General features: G+C 40.3%; 1 protein-coding gene across 2 annotated transcripts; it reads right to left on the reverse strand.

Moving 5' to 3' along the window:
• Nucleotides 1-1099: 1099 nt before the first annotated feature.
• LOC148367406 (uncharacterized) lies at nt 1100-11702 on the reverse strand. Of its 2 annotated transcripts, none has more exons than XM_088333262.1 (4): nt 11517-11702; nt 4903-4984; nt 3178-3274; nt 1100-3086 (listed from the first exon to the last, which is right to left on the reverse strand). In XM_088333262.1, the coding sequence occupies exons 1-4, from the start codon at nt 11685-11687 to the stop codon at nt 2957-2959; spliced, it is 480 nt and encodes a 159-aa protein (XP_088189388.1). In that variant the 5' UTR covers nt 11688-11702; the 3' UTR covers nt 1100-2956. The 2 variants fall into 2 exon arrangements, with proteins under 2 accessions (XP_088189388.1, XP_088189387.1); XM_088333261.1 differs by having other exon boundaries at nt 1100-3102.
• Between the last annotated feature and the right edge of the window lie 5520 nt (nt 11703-17222).

Below are 17222 nucleotides of genomic sequence, written 5' to 3' on the forward strand. Positions count from 1 at the left end.
CTGTACCCACACTTTTCTTTTTCAGATCATCATAAATAGCTATCGTAGTTCCGAAGAGTCGAGACCCACGAGACACGCGGTTTGGCTTGACTCGGCCTCCCTCGGCTGACCGAATGCCGTCTCAGCTCAATACAGGCTGTTCATAAGCTAAAATTTGTTTGAGAGCAAAGGCCATTTCTTTTCTAGAAAATTTTGGTCGAGGCTGAAGTTGGCCGATGGTGGACACATTTAAAAGCCAAGGCACCACTTTAGCGCTAGTAGAAACTGTACTACCCGTTAGTTGAAATTTACTCCTGCAGCCCAAGACTGGGTAAACAAATAACTTTCGTTTAACATTGGTGGTGATCACAACTATGATGACAACCTTTAAGTTATCAGTATGAGCAGTTTTAGATATATCAGAATCTTGACTTAACATCATTGCTGGGGTAGCATTTTCAGGAACTCTGAGGTGGGTTTTATCGGGGTGAAGGGGGGTTCATAGTATTCCTTCCAGTGGGTTATTGCCTGGTTAGATATGTTTGTGGCCAAACATTTGTTTCTTTTTTACGCCCAACTGCCCCCTATGTTGTAAAGTGATATCCCGGTCTCTGTATCAAATTCCTGTAGAAAGGGGTCTCTGTACTCAATTTTGGCATACTCAAATATAACAAGCTAAGAGTAAATCATGATTTTTTATTTGTAGTATTGAAGAATCAAAACTGATTACATAAACACGTAGATTGAGCCTTTTAAAAAGTGTGCTCTTACTTCTAGGCCAAGGTACAATGGTAGGAACTTGACAAATTTTGCTGTGCATTATCCAAATTGTTGCTTAGGCAACTACTGCAGCCCGAACCAACAACACCTCTGTTGGTGGTAGATGGTAAGTCAACTTATTCTTTTTCCACTTCCTTCCTTAAAGAAAATTCATTTTCAGGACTCAATGAATCGAATGATCCATCATTATACACATTCACTAGTGAGACTGGCAGTATCTTTCTTTTGGGCAACGATGCAAAAATTAGCTGAATTTACAATATCATACAAGTTTGGAAGAGCAGAAAGAGATATTCAAAGAGAAACCGAGAGAAGCAGTGAGAGAGAAAAAGCATAATTTGCAAGTGCAAGGCTCATTGGTGTGACTTATCACCTGCTGCTATCTGAGGCTGCAGTTAAATGACCCAACTTATTCCTCCGGGGTGGACGAGAAGGGACGGAATTAGCAGACATGTACTGAGAAGCATCCATTTCTGATGCACACACACAGACATATGCATATGTTTATATCGATATAAAATATACACGGCCATATGTCATTTGTCAGAGACCATTTTGTTCCAATTTTTTCACCTTACTAAACAAAGATAAGGGGGAAATGATTCGAGAAAAGGTGACGGTGAGAGAGAGGGGACTAGGTATAAAAGTGAAGTGCAAGAGAAAAATGCATTAATCTTGAAGAATTTGCACAGCGGAGAGGCTCAGCAGGGGTGAAACATTATTTAACATGCAAGATAGTGCTTGTCTATAGCCCCAGGTAGGATGGGACTAAAGAGCCGAGCAACTTCAGCACTCCATCCAGAAGGAAAATTGCAGAGAAAGGGGTTTTCCTTCCAATATATGCTGTTAATTATCATATATCCCTGTACTTTACTTTAATCACTAAAGTTTAAAAAAATCAGAAGGAGAAGATAGAATATCTTAACAAAGTTTTTCTTTTTCCTCTTCAGGCCAAACACCTCAGTGTTGGAATTGATTTCATTCCTGTGGGTCATAGGTCAAGTCCAACTGCGCTGTTTTGACTCTGAAACACTGAAACATTCTGCTTCCTCTCTTTTAATCCTTACCAGCTGTGCCGGCGTGTATTTGTGTGTTTAATGCACTAATGTGCGTGAAGCTAACTATTACCCAAACAGGAGGCTCAGTTGTTCAAAGTGGCCCCGACCAGAAGAAAACTACCAACCTGTGAGAAACATAGGAAGTCATTATCCACTCAATGGCAGATGGAGGAAATAAATGTATTGGGATATTCATTTGTGTAACAGCAGTGCAGTGTGGGGAAATCAATCTTATTAAAAACGTAGTGCTTAATAGAGTTCCATTAAATGAGCTCTGTGAGCTGTACGCAAATGGCCACTTCAGAGTAGAGAATGCATCGAGAGGCTGCACTGTTTTCACCGGGACAGAATTCAGACTGAATAAAGTCATGCTCCATTTTCAGCCAGTCCTGACAACTGCTTTTTTTTCCAGACACCTGATACACTAACACCCCCCACCCACCAGCAACCCCCATTTAGTTGGAGACACACTTGAAGAGCAGCATGCATAGGAGAGGGCTGGTAAAGGGAGTTGTTTTGGAGGACTACGCAAGAGGTCAGACAGCAGGATTGCACATCTGTCCTGTCATCACTTGGCTGCCTCCAGTGTGGCGGAGTGTGTGTGCCAATGTGTTGGAGTCAATGTATTTGAAGCCTTAAATAATAAAAATTGACTTAACAAGAAGGGCTAGTTGGAAATAAGATAACTGAGTTTTGTGTCTTTAAATGGGATCTGGCCTAGCGTTGAGCCCCTGGTATGCTAGAAACATGGTAGAGAACAGAAAAAACATACTCAGTACTCGACACAGTTCAGAAAATCATTGGATGCTTTCTGCCCAGCCTGGAGGCATTGCCGGCTTGCAATACCACAAGAGAGCCAAGAACATTGTAAAGGACTCCTTTTAATCTCGCCACCACCTGTTGCCCTCCGGTAGGCGCTCTAGGTCCCCCAAGACAAGGACTAACAGGCTCAGAGACAGTTTCTTTCCCGGGGCCATCACAACAATTGTGTAAACCTCTTATTTCTATATAAAAAGTTTAAACTCATCCGGGAAGACATTTTTAATAAAAATCCCGCAACTTCGTCCTACTTTAAAGATTCGGAAGTCTGTGTTGGCGGCTGTTCAGATTTTTTCCAGTTTAAGGGATGTGTCGCTCTCTCATCTTAAGTTCCTGCAGAGAGCTCTTCCTCGGAAAATGCTGGTCCACTTGTGACTCCAAGAGCCAAGAAGAAATCTGCAGGCTCGAAAGCATTCTCCATCCGGGTCCCGGTGCTGTGGAATGCTCTCCCTTTCGGAGATAAGATCTGCAAATTCAGTGGATGTTTTTAAGTCTAGACTTAAGACACACTTCTATTCTATAGCTTATGAATGATGCCGACCTCATACTTTTCTTCCCTGTCCTTTCAGCCTGCCAGGTTGACGGTGAAATGGGTGAGAAGGATGTATCACGATGGGTCAGCGAACGAGCACCTTGACCTGAAACATGTCATCATTTTCATCAACCAGCCTGCTGAGATGGGAAGCTGCGCCGTTGCTGTCATGGACTCTTTGGACAATTAAGAATATAATTTATGTTTTCAAAATTGATATTCAGTATGTTTTGTATATTCTTACCAAATGCAACATCTATTGCAGCCTGGTCATCCTGGAAGGGGGTTACCACTTGTGAGGCCCGTTTTCAAGGTTTCTTATTTGCCAGCATGACAGTTTCAGATGAAGGTATGGTGTAATATTGACCTATCCAGTCCTCTGAGAAATTTTGTGATTAAGGGCTTTACAAATGAAAAGTAGATATTGCCAGTTACATTGAAAACAGGTGGTGTATGGAATACAATTATCCCTCTCTGTATCACGGTTCCTTTTTCACGGTTTCAACATTTTCAATGTGCATTGTATTCTGCAGCAGACAGCACACAGCAAATGCTGTCACGGGGGCAAGTCAGGGAAGGATTTGTGTGTGTGTGTGTGCATCTTGCGCGACTGTGATAGACTGGTGCATGTTGTCAGTCAAAGAGTGAGGAGCGCCACAAGTCACTGTGTTCACCAAAAAAAAACTGCCAAGCATGGCAACAGCTAGTAGTCTATCAGTTCGTTACATGGAAAAGAAACTCGTCAGTTAAATCAGAATCTGAGGAATATAAGTCGAGCGCAAAGAAATCCTGATGACCAGCAGCTGTTCCCTGGATTTTTATCGGGTCCGAGAAGAGACTGAGGCAGTGACAGTAGAGAAACCAATAGCAATGACTGCCCCTCTTCCTTGCAAAGGGCATTCCACTGCCGGTCCCCCCGCCCCTTCATCTAGACCACACGTAAAGCTTTGTGTGGTACAACTACCTCCATGATAATGCTCATACTAAACTCACATTGTATCTTGTTAATATCATCTTATTTATCTCATTACTCTATTTTTATGTTAAATTACTATTTGACTGTGTTTTAGTGAGAGTCAGAAAGAGTTTATTAAAAGCTATTTATCATTGACTTTGATTCTTATTGGATGTCAGGGACAGGCCAATTAGTTTCTATTTATTTTATATCGAAGAATATCGTTATGTTCACGGGCAATTGGAGCTATGACCATGATCCTATAACAAACGAAGCCCGTATAAAGACGTACCACAAGACTCTTCTTTTTTTTTTTTTTTTAATGACCGATAAAATTTTTTTTGTTTATTCACAGATTCATTCATTCATCATCAGAGAGATTTCTCAACCCCATGTGCATTTCGGACTCACGTACCTTTTCCCAAACTGTTGTCCTTTTCCACTGTCATGTTCCTCTGAAGCGCTGATTATTATATGAGGACACAGACAAGAAAGTTAAAAATGGAGGGAATATTTAATTCTTAACTAGTGCTGCATTTGATCTAATCCCATCTCCTTCTAATCCCCTAAAACGACGTGACATCAAAGCTGCAAAGTAAGCATGTTGGACTTGATCAAAACTGCAGTCTTCAAGTCTGGAAAAAATTAACCCTATGACGTCTGGCGGAAAAATTGGGTGCAAGAGGAAGAGATTTCCCTGTTGGCTCGTGCTTATTAGGCTGGAGTAAGTAGGCCCTGCTAGAGCTTGTCTGACGGATGACCTAGAGAGACAGGATTACCTTCTCCAGCTGCTCTTCTAAACGCTGCATCCTTATTTATGTACAGGTCGCATGGGCTGGATTTTTCACTCTCTACCACCAACTGGACAAAGAAACAGAATCAAAATAAAAATCAACCTATTGCATGCTTGAATACAGTCACAAATTGAGACAGAAACACTTGCAATTCTGTGAAAGAGTTTGTAATCTTCACCTGCTTTAAACAGAACCCACATTCTTGAATAGTAGTCCTTTGGTGGATAGTGTCACTTTAGCCACTATCACCACGTTAGCTTTTAATACTAAATAATTTAGCAACTAATTACAGGTTTGCAAAATTTAAATACTAAGTCTGGGATTTGTACACCTTTTTTATGGCGAAATTATAGCACTTTTTAAGGACTTTCAGATTAAGATAAAGATGTATACTCCCAAAATGTCAATACATCTGACCACACAGTTTCCGTAAATATATAAATAAAAGTATTTAGTAATGAGTTGGAGTATTTTGAAAAGGGATATAGTACAACTGAGCAAATGACTTGAAGAATGAAACAAGCCAGTGGGGGGATCATGTAATGTCCAAAATATATGGATGTTCAGCAAAAAGTAAATAATTATAGCTATGAGTAGTGTACGGTCGTGAAAGATTGCAAGAGGAGCAGCTAAGCAGATGTACAAAATGGGCAGTCAAGTAAACATGTTAAAAATCAAAAAATTTAATAACAGATGTGTGAATTACCAGTTAGGTAGGCATGCTATGTGTGAGAGCGACAGATGAACCGTCTAATGGCCAGGGGGACAAAAGATGGACAGACCTGGACAGACCATCGCACACTGGAGGGGTCCTTTCAAAGCCAAGTTCACAATTTCTCCAGTACCATTAAAATAGATATCTTGTAGAGCAGCAATTATATTTGTGATGTACATATGCGATTTTTAATCTTGTGTATCAAGACTTAAGATTTCTAGATCTTGAGTAAATTGCAAATATCTTTTTTTTTAGACAAATGACTCCCTATATAAGTGTTGTCAGTCAATGACAGTAAAATTCATTTTCACTTGCAAGAAGTTCCTCCCATTACAATTTACCACTGGGAAACGCTACCTTAATTTTTGGCATGATCTATAATCGACGTCCATAACTGATACCTGATAATCCTTGCACTTACACACATTTAGTAGTGCCCTGTGTAGGTGTAGCATTCACCTGTTCTCTCGGGTGTGATGACGCTTTATAAGTCAATGCTGTACAAACCAATGCCAGCTGCATTTAATCGGGAGGAAAGATGAAATGCAATGGCAAAGAAAAGCCACCAGTGTCCGTGTCATTTTCAAGCAGACTTGTTGGGCAGAAAGGATTCAAAGAGAGACATATGTTGTTAACGGGATCAGGGAAAAAAACCAAAAAGTGCTCCTCAAGAAAGGAAAGGAGATGGGCAAATAAAACACACTCCTTGCGGCTGAAAAAAATACCAAAGTCTTACAGGGCACTGGACAAGCGTCAGGGGTTTGCAGACAAGGCCCAGAACCTCAGAAGCGCAACAATACCACACTGGCACTCATAAGCTGTAGTCTGAGCGCCTGGTGGAATGCTGGGATCTCACAGTCTTTTTGGCAACAAACATGGCAACGATTTCAAATCATTTACAACCACACACCCAAAATTCAAGCACTTTGAAATCCTTGAAAACATTAAAATTCAAGCACTTCCAAGGATTTCAAGCACGCATACAAACCCTCTAATACTCACTCTAGAACAGTGGACACAGCTATTAGAGAGTAATACTAATTGTGCTTCACAATGGCTGGGCAACATAACGATATTAGATCATAAAGTATAACAAATTTAAAGATCGTTAGATCGTCTTTTGTTCCTTTCGTTCCAAGCCTGTTTTTAATGGATATTTTCATCAACACAACCACTAGCCGCATTTGTAAATATCATTGCTTCCGTGGCTAGCTTTTTTAAGTCAAGAACACCACTTAAGCTCTTAATGATAAAAACCTAAGCAACTAAAGCCAATTTCACAGATTTTAAATACAAATACTTATGCTAGTATTGTGGAAAGGCTTGGGGAGTAACAGAATACATATATAATGAATTCCATTACAGTTACAGAAAGAAAAATCAGGGATTTTAGTAAAAACAAGGATACTTTGCAGAATACAAATTTTGTTAAAGGGTATATTTACATGTACAAAATGTACGATAAAATAATTTTGTCCGGCATAATTTCAATCACTGCCGCTAAAGAGACAGAGAGAGATGCACACATGAGTGTGCATGCATTGTAGTAATGTCGTTGTTCAGAATCCACTATACGATCACTGAACTCATTTTTTTTTTTGTGAGAATTTTTTTACCTCATGTTAATAATTATTGTAAACAAGCAGAGCTTTTTTGTTTGTTGGAGATTTCAACAGTGAACACTTGGTGTGTTTAAAACAAAATTGGGTTGTTAATGTGCTCTTAATGTGAACCCAAACTGAGCATATCTTGAAAAAATATATGAAAAAAAACCTTGGAAAAAATATATAGATATTTTCGCTTAATAAACTATACCACGTTGTAAAAAAGTTTGCTTTTTTGTAGGACTACAAGGAACAACTTGACACTGGTTTTCTGTAATGTTTTTTCAGTTATTTATCATTCATTTATATATTAAACAAAATGTATCCATTTTATCTAAATCGTCTTCATGCTGTCTTTTATTGGCTAATTTGGTATTGAAGTAACACCAGTAATTGAAAGTAATCAATGTATATTTATATTACGATATTCGGATTACAGAAATGAAATGAACATGACTGATTACATGTTTCAAGAGGTAACCAGTAACTGTATCAGATTACATGGTTATGGTAACCCTCCCAAACCATGATTGTGGACATGATCACTCGACGCTAATGCTCGCAACTTTGCGAATATTCCTAATGTTTAACCGCAACTATTAAAAATGAGTACTGTTAAAAAAAATTCTGTAGTTCAGTGGTCAGCATATCCGTCTAAGACGCAAAAGGTTCCCGGTCTGAGACCGGCTGGAAACATTTGTTGGCCTGGAGAGGGATGGGCACCACCAGGCTGTACTTGCCCAAGATACACCACAGGAAATGGTGTCCCTAATGCCCTAGTGGTTAAGGGATCCAACCCAACCTCCTAATTAAAATAAACTCTGTCCAGGATGTAGATACATTTTCCAATTCTTTCTGTTGGTAAAACATGAAAGGAAAGTGGTCAGTGATGTGCCAATTCATGGCATTTTTTAAAGAATCTGTAAATTGTGATATGCTATGTTTGGGTAGTATTCACACAACGATGATTTAAGTCGGCTCTGACCACTCCTACAGTGGCACAATCCTCTCTATCGTTTATTTGGGGAAAATAAATACAAATTTAGAATTTGGTATAACAGAGCAGTTGAACGCGGACTATGTGTTTTGAAAAAGCAACGGGATCAGTCATAAGAACAGCAGGTTTGTGGTCCACTGATCGTGTGCTTGGTGTGCATGAACATTATGATGCAGTTGAAAGCATCTGCATGCAGATGAGCAACTTGTGTGGGTGTGTTAACCAGTCAATATGGTTCAGTGGATTCCAGCATACATATGTGGCCATCCCAACCATCCCCCAGATAAAAGTCTAAAGCCACTTGCTCTACCTCTAAAAGACAGTAGCTGTGTTTACATAATTTAGATTTAGGGGGGGTAAAATCTCGATTAAGAAGAATTCCGACCTGTAGGTTTTTCGACGAAGAGTGATATGCTTCCTATCTCACAATATCTCAAAATATTGTGAGAGGGTTACAGACCGCGCAGAGTACGAAGATGAACGTAGAAGGTGAGCATGAATATGGAAACATTAATGGGACAAGGTGTAATATTTGATAACTAATCGCGTTGTATTGTGTAGCACAACTGAAAACTGTTGCTGCAAAGTGCAAGGAAGATTTCAAACTACGGAGACTCAAAGTGAGAAAACCACACAATTTTCCTTTTTTTATTTGCCTGGCCTTTCAGAAGGGTTTTGTTTTTGGTGCGTACCGGTAGTAGGAGTAAATGTTACAAACAAATACCGAAATAGTCTGCAGTGTTGTAAATGGATGTTCACACATTTGGGGCCTTTTATTTTCTCCACCAAAGTTTGTTGGCCACCCCTGTGGAGCAGCAAAGATGCCATTCGTAGCATTTAATGTGTTTTGCTGACATGAGACATTTGCTGGCCCCAGATTGAACAAAAGTCCCAGGATAAAGGGCTTTTCCCTTAAATCCCAGATAGCCTCCTAGCTCCAAGGAAGACTTAACTGGCGACTGGCAGCCTACATTGGAGGTGGGATCTTCTTTTTTTTATGCCTGGGCTTTTGGACTGGGACTTTGGCGGAGGGGGTAGGTAAATATTTGGGTCAGCAGTAGAGGTATAAGTGTGCTCCCCTTGGCAGGCGAGGACACCATTTGGAGTCAGCACAAGGGCCGAGCGCTAAATAATTCCCTTGGATTTGGAATGAGCTGTGCTGGCCAGGCTTGCTCTAAAGATTAAATATCATTTAGGAGACGGTACATTCTTTGAGCGTGTGTGTGTGTGTGGGAGCGGCATAATTGGCAGCGTGCAGCTGCCCTATGACTTTAGTATTTGTGTGCTCGTCAAATGTCCGGTGCTAAGGTCAGAAAATGAGAGCGAGCTACGCTCCGCAAGAAGCTTCTACCCGCACAGCTGCCCGCCATACTGTCACCGGTGCACACGCCTGCACCTGTTTGTGTGTTTTTTTTTCGTCCACGCATAGCATGTGTGTGCCAGCGCCACACCGGAATAGACCAAACGTGAGAGCGTGTGAACGCAGCAACCTTTGTGCTGCTTCCTTTCCTGGTGATACTTCAGCCACCTCGCCCCCCCTCATATCCTTCTCCACCCTAATTCAAGTCATATCCTTCCTTCCTGAAAATGTCCACTACTATGTCAGCCCATTAGCGTCATCTCTGGCGAAGTGACATGAATAATCTGGTCAAGTCTTAAAGGTTATTCCAAATTCTTAAACATGCAAAATGTGAAGAAACAGGAGAGGTTTTTTTAGGGTCAACACACCTTTTTCCTGGCCAAATACGAACATTTTTAAGGACTCTACCAGCCGATTTCCCAATTACCCCAGTACTATTAAAAGAAGAAATTCGGTGTGAATCAATCCTTAGCCCTGTTGTTTGAGGTCACTCATTGCTGCATGTTGGAAAAAGAACCAAAATTTAATAAGTCCTACCCCAAATATTAAACCAGCAGCTATAATTGAACGAATGGGACATAGAAAAGGTTTCAGTGACCCATTTCATTAGTTTTTGCTGCGTTTCTGGTTGGTCTATTTTGTATCAAATTTTCTTGTTCTTTTTCTTACTCACAGCACTCAATGACGGCAAACTGTAGAGAAAGGAAAGTGAAAAGAAGGTAAAGGAAAGGAAGTATAACTTATGTGTGAACTAAGGTACTGTAAATATGAACTATTCATCTCAGCCACCTATTTTGTTCATTTAACTTGCCGTCATAAAAAGTATTTTACCTATTACTTACCCCTTATGGACAATTTTTGTGTAACGCTGATCAAAAGAACCTTTTTTGGTGTGTTTTTCCTTACCCACATGTAGGTTTTAAATCAGGGAATGGTGTAATGATAGTTTGTAGTTTGCAAAAGTCTGTGGTCTGTGCAGCCCTTTGAGAATCCGTGTGATTAAGGGCTCTACAAATAAACATGACTTGACCTGACATTGCTAAAATTAAGACAAAAGCAGATAGGTATTATAGTTAAAAAACATAATGGCTCTTTGAACCTAGATGGGCATTGTAAACACATGCTTAAAGGTGGTGTCTGAAATTTGAAAATGTTCTACTTGTTGACGTCATCTTCTGGCTTACATCATCTTTGCAGTGTCTGTCAAGCTCATTTGGTGTCGCAAGTGCATGTGCATTTCTAAGACTAAAGAGTCATTCTTTTTTCATCTTTTTTGCCATTTGGGTTGGTGTTTAAACTGTATTTAAAACAGTACTTCTCTTACTTTCACCATTTTCATGCTACACTAACAGAAAACCTTGAGCACGAGCATAAAATCACCGCCCACTCCTTTCCTGCTTCTTAATGTGCTGTGAGTCCTGAACAGCTCTGAATATATTAAGATAAAAGCAGAGTGGCACGGCGGAAGGTTTTTTTTCCCCCGAAAGGCTCTTTGAACTCAGTTTAGCATTGTTGACACATAATTAATGGAAAAAAATCTACTTTGAACATGAGATACTGCATAAGAGCAAACAACATTAAAATTACCATATCACAAGTCACATTTTATTTGTATAGCCCTCAATCAACAAACTTCTCAAAGGACTGTATAGGTTACAATTACACCATTTACTGATATTAAACCAACATGCGGGCAACGAAATACTCAAAACCTCAGCAAGAGGGAAATAAGAAAGCTTGAGAAGGGGCCTTACAAGTGGTAATCACACTTTCAGGATGACCAGGGTGCAATATATTTAGCATTGGGTAACACACAAAACACAAAACATAATGAACATCAATAAAAGAAAACAATAGGTAATATGTTGGAATTTGTCTAGAACGACGCCTCAAGCCCTGTAAAATATTCCAAGAAGTCCATACCAGCGAAGACGCTGCTCTCTTTGCCGGCTGGTCGATGCAGAGGTTGAGATGCTTCAGGTCCAGATGCTGGTCGGCTGACTCACCTTGAATCGTCCTTCTCCTTCGTATCACCACCAGCCAGGTAGTCGGAAAAAGACAGTAAAAGAAAAGTATGGGGTGGGCATCAATCATAAGCTATTGAATAGAAGTGGATCTTAAGTCTCGATTTAAAAACTCCCACTGAGGTTGCAGATCTTATCTCTAAAGCATTCCACAGCACCGGGACCCGGAAGGAGAACGCTCTCGACCCTGCAGACTTCTTCTTGGCTCTTTGAGTCACAAGTAGACTGGCATTTTCCAAGCAGAGGCTCCATGGAAGAACATAGGGGAAAATCAGATCGGAGAAATAAGAGAGAGCAATTCCATGCGAACATTTGTATGTTGGTAAGAGAACCCTAACGTCAGCCATTGCAAGTTAGCTTATATAGGAATGATTTGGTCAAACCTTCTTGTCTAACTCAAAAGTCTCACGGCAGCATTTTGAACCAGCTACAAACATTCGATGCTAGACAAGCAATACATTACAGTAATCGAGCAGAGAAGTGACCTGTGGCACTTTGGTAGACGCTTAACAAGGCACATAGATACCGTAAATTCCGGGCTATAGAGCGCACCTGATTATAAGCCGCACCCACCACATTTCGGGAGGAAAACCGATTTTGTACATACACGAGCCGCACCTGTATATTAGCCGCATGCGCCCAACGCGATACAAACACGAAATTAACCCAAAAACACAGCTGGCAAAATGAACGGAAAATGATACCGGTACTTAAAATTTAATGCAGACCTGCAGAGTCCGGGTGCCCGTTGAAAGTAATCCAAGGAAAAAAGTGCATATTTCCAAAGATAAGGGTGGGAAAAATATATATCCACTATTGTCGGCCGCGTACACAAAGACATCTCACCTTTACTCCACTTCCCGTCAGCCCGCGTTTGCCCCGCCCCTTCTTTCTCATTTGCTCGTGCCAAACATCAGATTAAGTTTCTAAAATAAATACATTACAAAAATATACAGTTGCAAATACATATTATACATAGTTACACATATTTACAAAGAAAGACTGTACACCGAGAGTTTTTAAAGCTTTAATAATAATATTATAACTTTCATCCCAAACCGTGCCTGTGAAGGGTAGCAAAACGCTACTAGCAACACGCTCGCGACAAAGTAAACAGCTCTGTTAAAAAAACATACCGTACTTGTAGTAAGCACGGTAAACCGTGCTCATCTTCCTCCTTATAGCTGATGTCATCAAAGTCGTCTTCCTTCAGTATGGGAAAGAGATTTTGTCATATAGACGTCGTCCCACGCTCCCTTATTCAAAAACACATTGGCATCACGCTCGCAAAGTAAAGTTTACGTGCGGACTGCTCGATTGCGTTTAGCTTGAAAGTTGCGTCATGTGCCTTTCTTTTTGCAATTTGCATGATGAGGATATCTCATCTCATTAGCTGCACCGCTTATCCTCAGTAGGGTCGCGGGGGTGCTGGAGCCCATCCCAGCAATCATCGGGCAGTGGGCAGGGGACACCCTGAACTGCTTGCCAGCCAATCGCTGGGCACACGGGGACAGACAACTCACTCGCTCAGTCACACCTAGGGACAACTTGGACCGGCCAATGCACCTGAAATGCATGTCTTTGGAATGTGGGAGGAAACCGGAGTGCCCGGAGGAAACCCACGCAAGCACGGGGAGAACATACAAACTCCGCACAGTAAGGCGGGGAGCTGGATTTGAACCCACGCAGGAGGTTCCCACGACCTCAGAACTGTGCCGCAGACACGCTAACCACTGCGCCGCCGCGCTGCCATGATGAGGCTATGTCTACGCTAATTTAATTTGTGCACAAGCTAAGAAGTTGCAGTCTAAATCTTACCTTTTGTACTCGAGCGCCGCTGGCGGACGTTAGAATAATTACATAAATTGGCCGCATCACTGAATAAGCCGCAGGGTTGAAAGTTTGGGAAAAAAGTAACGGCTTATAGTCCGGAATTTACGGTAGTTTCTTCTCCAGGGCCAGCACCACTGTAATCAAGCACACGTGAATGTAAAAAACTATATATATTACCTATGTATTGACAAATGAGCATTCATCTTCTCAAGTTATTTAAGAATTAGATTCGCTCCTAAATGTCATTGCACTTTTATATTGCACTATTGTTCTGATGCACTTACAACTTGGGCCAGACTCCAAGTACTTGCAGTACTTCTTTGTAAATATTTTGGCCTTTTTATCCTGACATCCATTTTGTCTTATTTTTCTCTTTTAGCCTTCACTTAGAGTTTATCCTAGAGTGCCATGTTCTGAAATACCTTCCTACCCATCAACACGCCCTGCCAATGCCTAGTGCGCATGCACGCGCACAACGCTTATAGCGATTTGTGCCTTTGGAAGTAACAAATACTTTCAATTTTCATTTTTATTTAGTCCTATTAGACTTGTTTACTGCTTCAAAATACGGTTTTCTGATGCAGCTTTTAAGCCTGGTGTGTTTTTCTGTGGTAGCTTTATAGCAGTAGGACGCCTCAACAGGATAGGACATTTCGGCAGAACATGTCATGTCTAATCTTGAAACAAACAACGTTCCCCATTTTGTTATCAGTGACAAAAGAGAAAAATGGAAAAGTTGGCACTTATTAAAACAAATTTATTTGCCCAGTCTTCTTCACAAAACTGCTCAAGTTCCTTCAGGTTTGAATGATGATCGTTTGTTCACAGCATTTTTCAGACCTTTCCACAAATGCTCTACAGAATTGAGGTCTGGGCTTAAGCTTGGCAATTCTAACACCTTTATATTATTAGTTTTAAACCATTCCATTGTAGATTTTGCTTTATGTTTTGGGTGATTGTCCTGTTAGGGGTGAACCTGCGCCCCATTCTTACGACTTTTGCAGAATCTGACATATTTTATTGCCAGAATCTCCCTGCATCTGGCTCCATCCATCTTTCCATCAACTTTAACAATCTCCCAAGTCATTGATAAAGAAAAGAAATCCCATAGAATGATGCTGCCACCACCATGTTGACATTGGGATGTTTTCAAGGTGATGTGCAAGGTTACTCTTAGACCAAACCTAATGCTTTGCAGGCAGCACAAAAAGTTCAATTTTGGTCTTATATGACCAGAGCACTTTGTTCATGAAATGAAAATGAAATGATCTGCATTTATATATTTGTTATTTGTGTCACCCATGTGCCTTCTTGCAAATGCCAAATGAGCCATTTTGTGGTGTTCTTCCAGAAATGGCTTTCTTCTTGTCACTCTTTGATAAAGGGCAGATTTATACAGAATACAATTGATAGTTGTCTTATTCACAGATTGTCCCACCTTATCTGTCTACGCCTGGAGGTAATCTAATGTGATAATAGGTCTCTTGGTTGCTTCTCTAATTGGTTTTCTCCTTGGACCAACAGTTTAGATGAACGGCAAGGTCTTGGTAGGTTTACAGGTCTTTTATGCTCTCTCCATATATACATTATTGCTCGCACAGTGCTTTAGGATATATGAAAATGTTGACAAATCTTCTTGTATCCCATACCTGCTTTAAACTTTGCCCCAAATTCATCCTGGGCTTGCTTGGTTTGTTCCTTAGGGTTTATAATCATGTCTGTTCACTAGTAGCATTTTCACAGACCTCTGAGACCAGCAAAGAGCAGGTGCATACAAACTGAGACTTAATGACACTCGGTTTGTCAGTCATTTTAGTTGGATCATTCAGAAATCATAAGGGAACTTCTGAAGTCAGTATACTGAGCTGAAAGAACAGGGGGGCAGTATTTTTGTTATAAATATAATTTAAAATGCTGAATTAATTTTGTTTCACTTCATATCTCACATGTCGTTGATTGTTAGAAAATGTTTTCAGTTTTTTTAGCTTTAAGCTGAAAGCCTAAAATGTGGCAATATAAAAAAAGTTCTTGGAGGTACAATGCTATCTTTAGGCACTGTATGTGAATCATTGCAGGGAAACCTGTCCTATTTTGATGCTCAGAAAATCCAAAAGTGGGATGTGATGTCACCAAAGATTTGTTAAACAAGTATTTTGATCGTTTAGACACTTTTCAATTGTTTTCACTCTTCTTATTTGTTTGGTGAATAAAGAAGAAAGCAATAAATGATACAGCACTATTGCCTACCATGCCTTGCAGGGTTCACAAATTCTGGTTATGCAATGTGAGAAGTAGCACAGCACATTTTTACCACTCTTTTTGACACTTCATTTAACAGTTTCCCTCTTCTGAGGAACTGTTCAGACTATTGCATGCTTTGTTTACTTGCTGAGCAGAAGTTCAATGTGTCAACACGAGACCTACTTTGCATTCATTCATGAAAGGCAAATGCTGCAAACATCTGCTAATGGGTGAATGCATTGTGCTTTGGTTTCTTGCAACAATATAACTTAGGCATGATTTGATTAACTTTTCCTTTTTTTGATTAAACTGATACAAATTAAAACACAACATGCATACTGTAGATTCATTGATACAATGTAATATTTGACTTTGATAGGGACTTGAAGGGAATGTCAGTTTGAAAGCAGGCCCCAAGTAATTTTCAGTGGAAATATTCTTCTAATGAGGTCAAGAAGACACTACATTACAAGCACATCATTATCCATCCATATTCTCTTTCTTTCACATGTGTGTGCATGGTGATGACCAGGTAGATTAAAACATTTAGACTGCAGATGAAATGGATCAATTAATAATGGGTTGGAAATGTCACTTGTGTCCGTTTATCAAAAGCAGTCTATGTTGATGCGGTAGCTTATCATTGGCCGCATATTACTGGCAGCATGAGCAATGAATAAGATTAGCGTTCTCATTTTCCCAAAGAAAACTTTGATAAATGAAATTACATTACTGTGCAATTTATTTCTTACATTTTCATGCATCGCCTTGAGTCAATGTGACAGTCAGCAGGATTGCATCAAAGTAATGTCGATTTTGTCATTTCCTTACATTTGGAGCAGGGACGTGTTTTCACTCAGTAGATTCTCCCCTCCCCTTATCTGCAAAATGGTCTCAAATGAAAAACGGAGGCGGGAACGGCAATGCGAGTAGGCAGACCACAGGTCATTTCACCACTAAATATAGTTATATTTCAGCAGTATGGCCAGTGTGTTTATCATGTTGGCAGCAGAAAACGTGTCACCTTACTGTAACCTCTGCTGATGAATATATATTTTCATAAAGTGGATACCCAGTCAAATGTACAATCCGCAGGGTAAATGCTACTGGGGCAGCTTGACAGTCATTCTGCGCATTCTGCCCCTTTGCAGTAAAATGCTGGACCATTCACAATGTGCAACTGACTGTCACACAGAAAGTCGACACGCTCCCATTTGACGTTTGTTATGAGGGCCACTCTGCAATGTCTCTGCCAGGCAAAGCAGTGCCGGTCAGTTTATTTTTCCAAATCATAATCAGAACGATTATGGCTCAGTTTTGCAACCCTTCATTACCCGTTCTTATAAAAAATACATTATATTGTATTTCGTTATAATATGTGCCAGATGATTAGTTATTTCAAAATCAAAAGTACAGCGTGTGTTATTTGACCACCAGATTCGCCTCATAGTGCAGTGCAAATCGAAAACGAGTGCTAAAAAGCACTAGGGCGAATACAAACTTTGGAGACTTAATGTGACTAAAGCACACC

Source organism: Urocampus carinirostris, chromosome 4 (assembly GCF_059441175.1).
Source record: "Urocampus carinirostris isolate Australia breed hairy pipefish chromosome 4, RoL_Ucar_1.0, whole genome shotgun sequence".
In the NCBI taxonomy this organism is placed as follows: Eukaryota; Metazoa; Chordata; class Actinopteri; order Syngnathiformes; family Syngnathidae; genus Urocampus; species Urocampus carinirostris.

Coding starts and splice junctions, on each gene's coding strand:
- LOC148367406 (XM_088333261.1), bottom strand. CDS start 11,687: ATGATTGATGCCCACCCCATACTTTTCTTTTACTGTCTTTTTCCGACT. Junction 4,985..11,516: donor AGAGAGCAGCGTCTTCGCTG/GTATGGACTTCT, acceptor TTCTTTGTCCAG/TTGGTGGTAGAGAGTGAAAA. Junction 3,103..3,177: donor ACAGGGAAGAAAAGTATGAG/GTCGGCATCATT, acceptor CTGAATTTGCAG/ATCTTATCTCCGAAAGGGAG.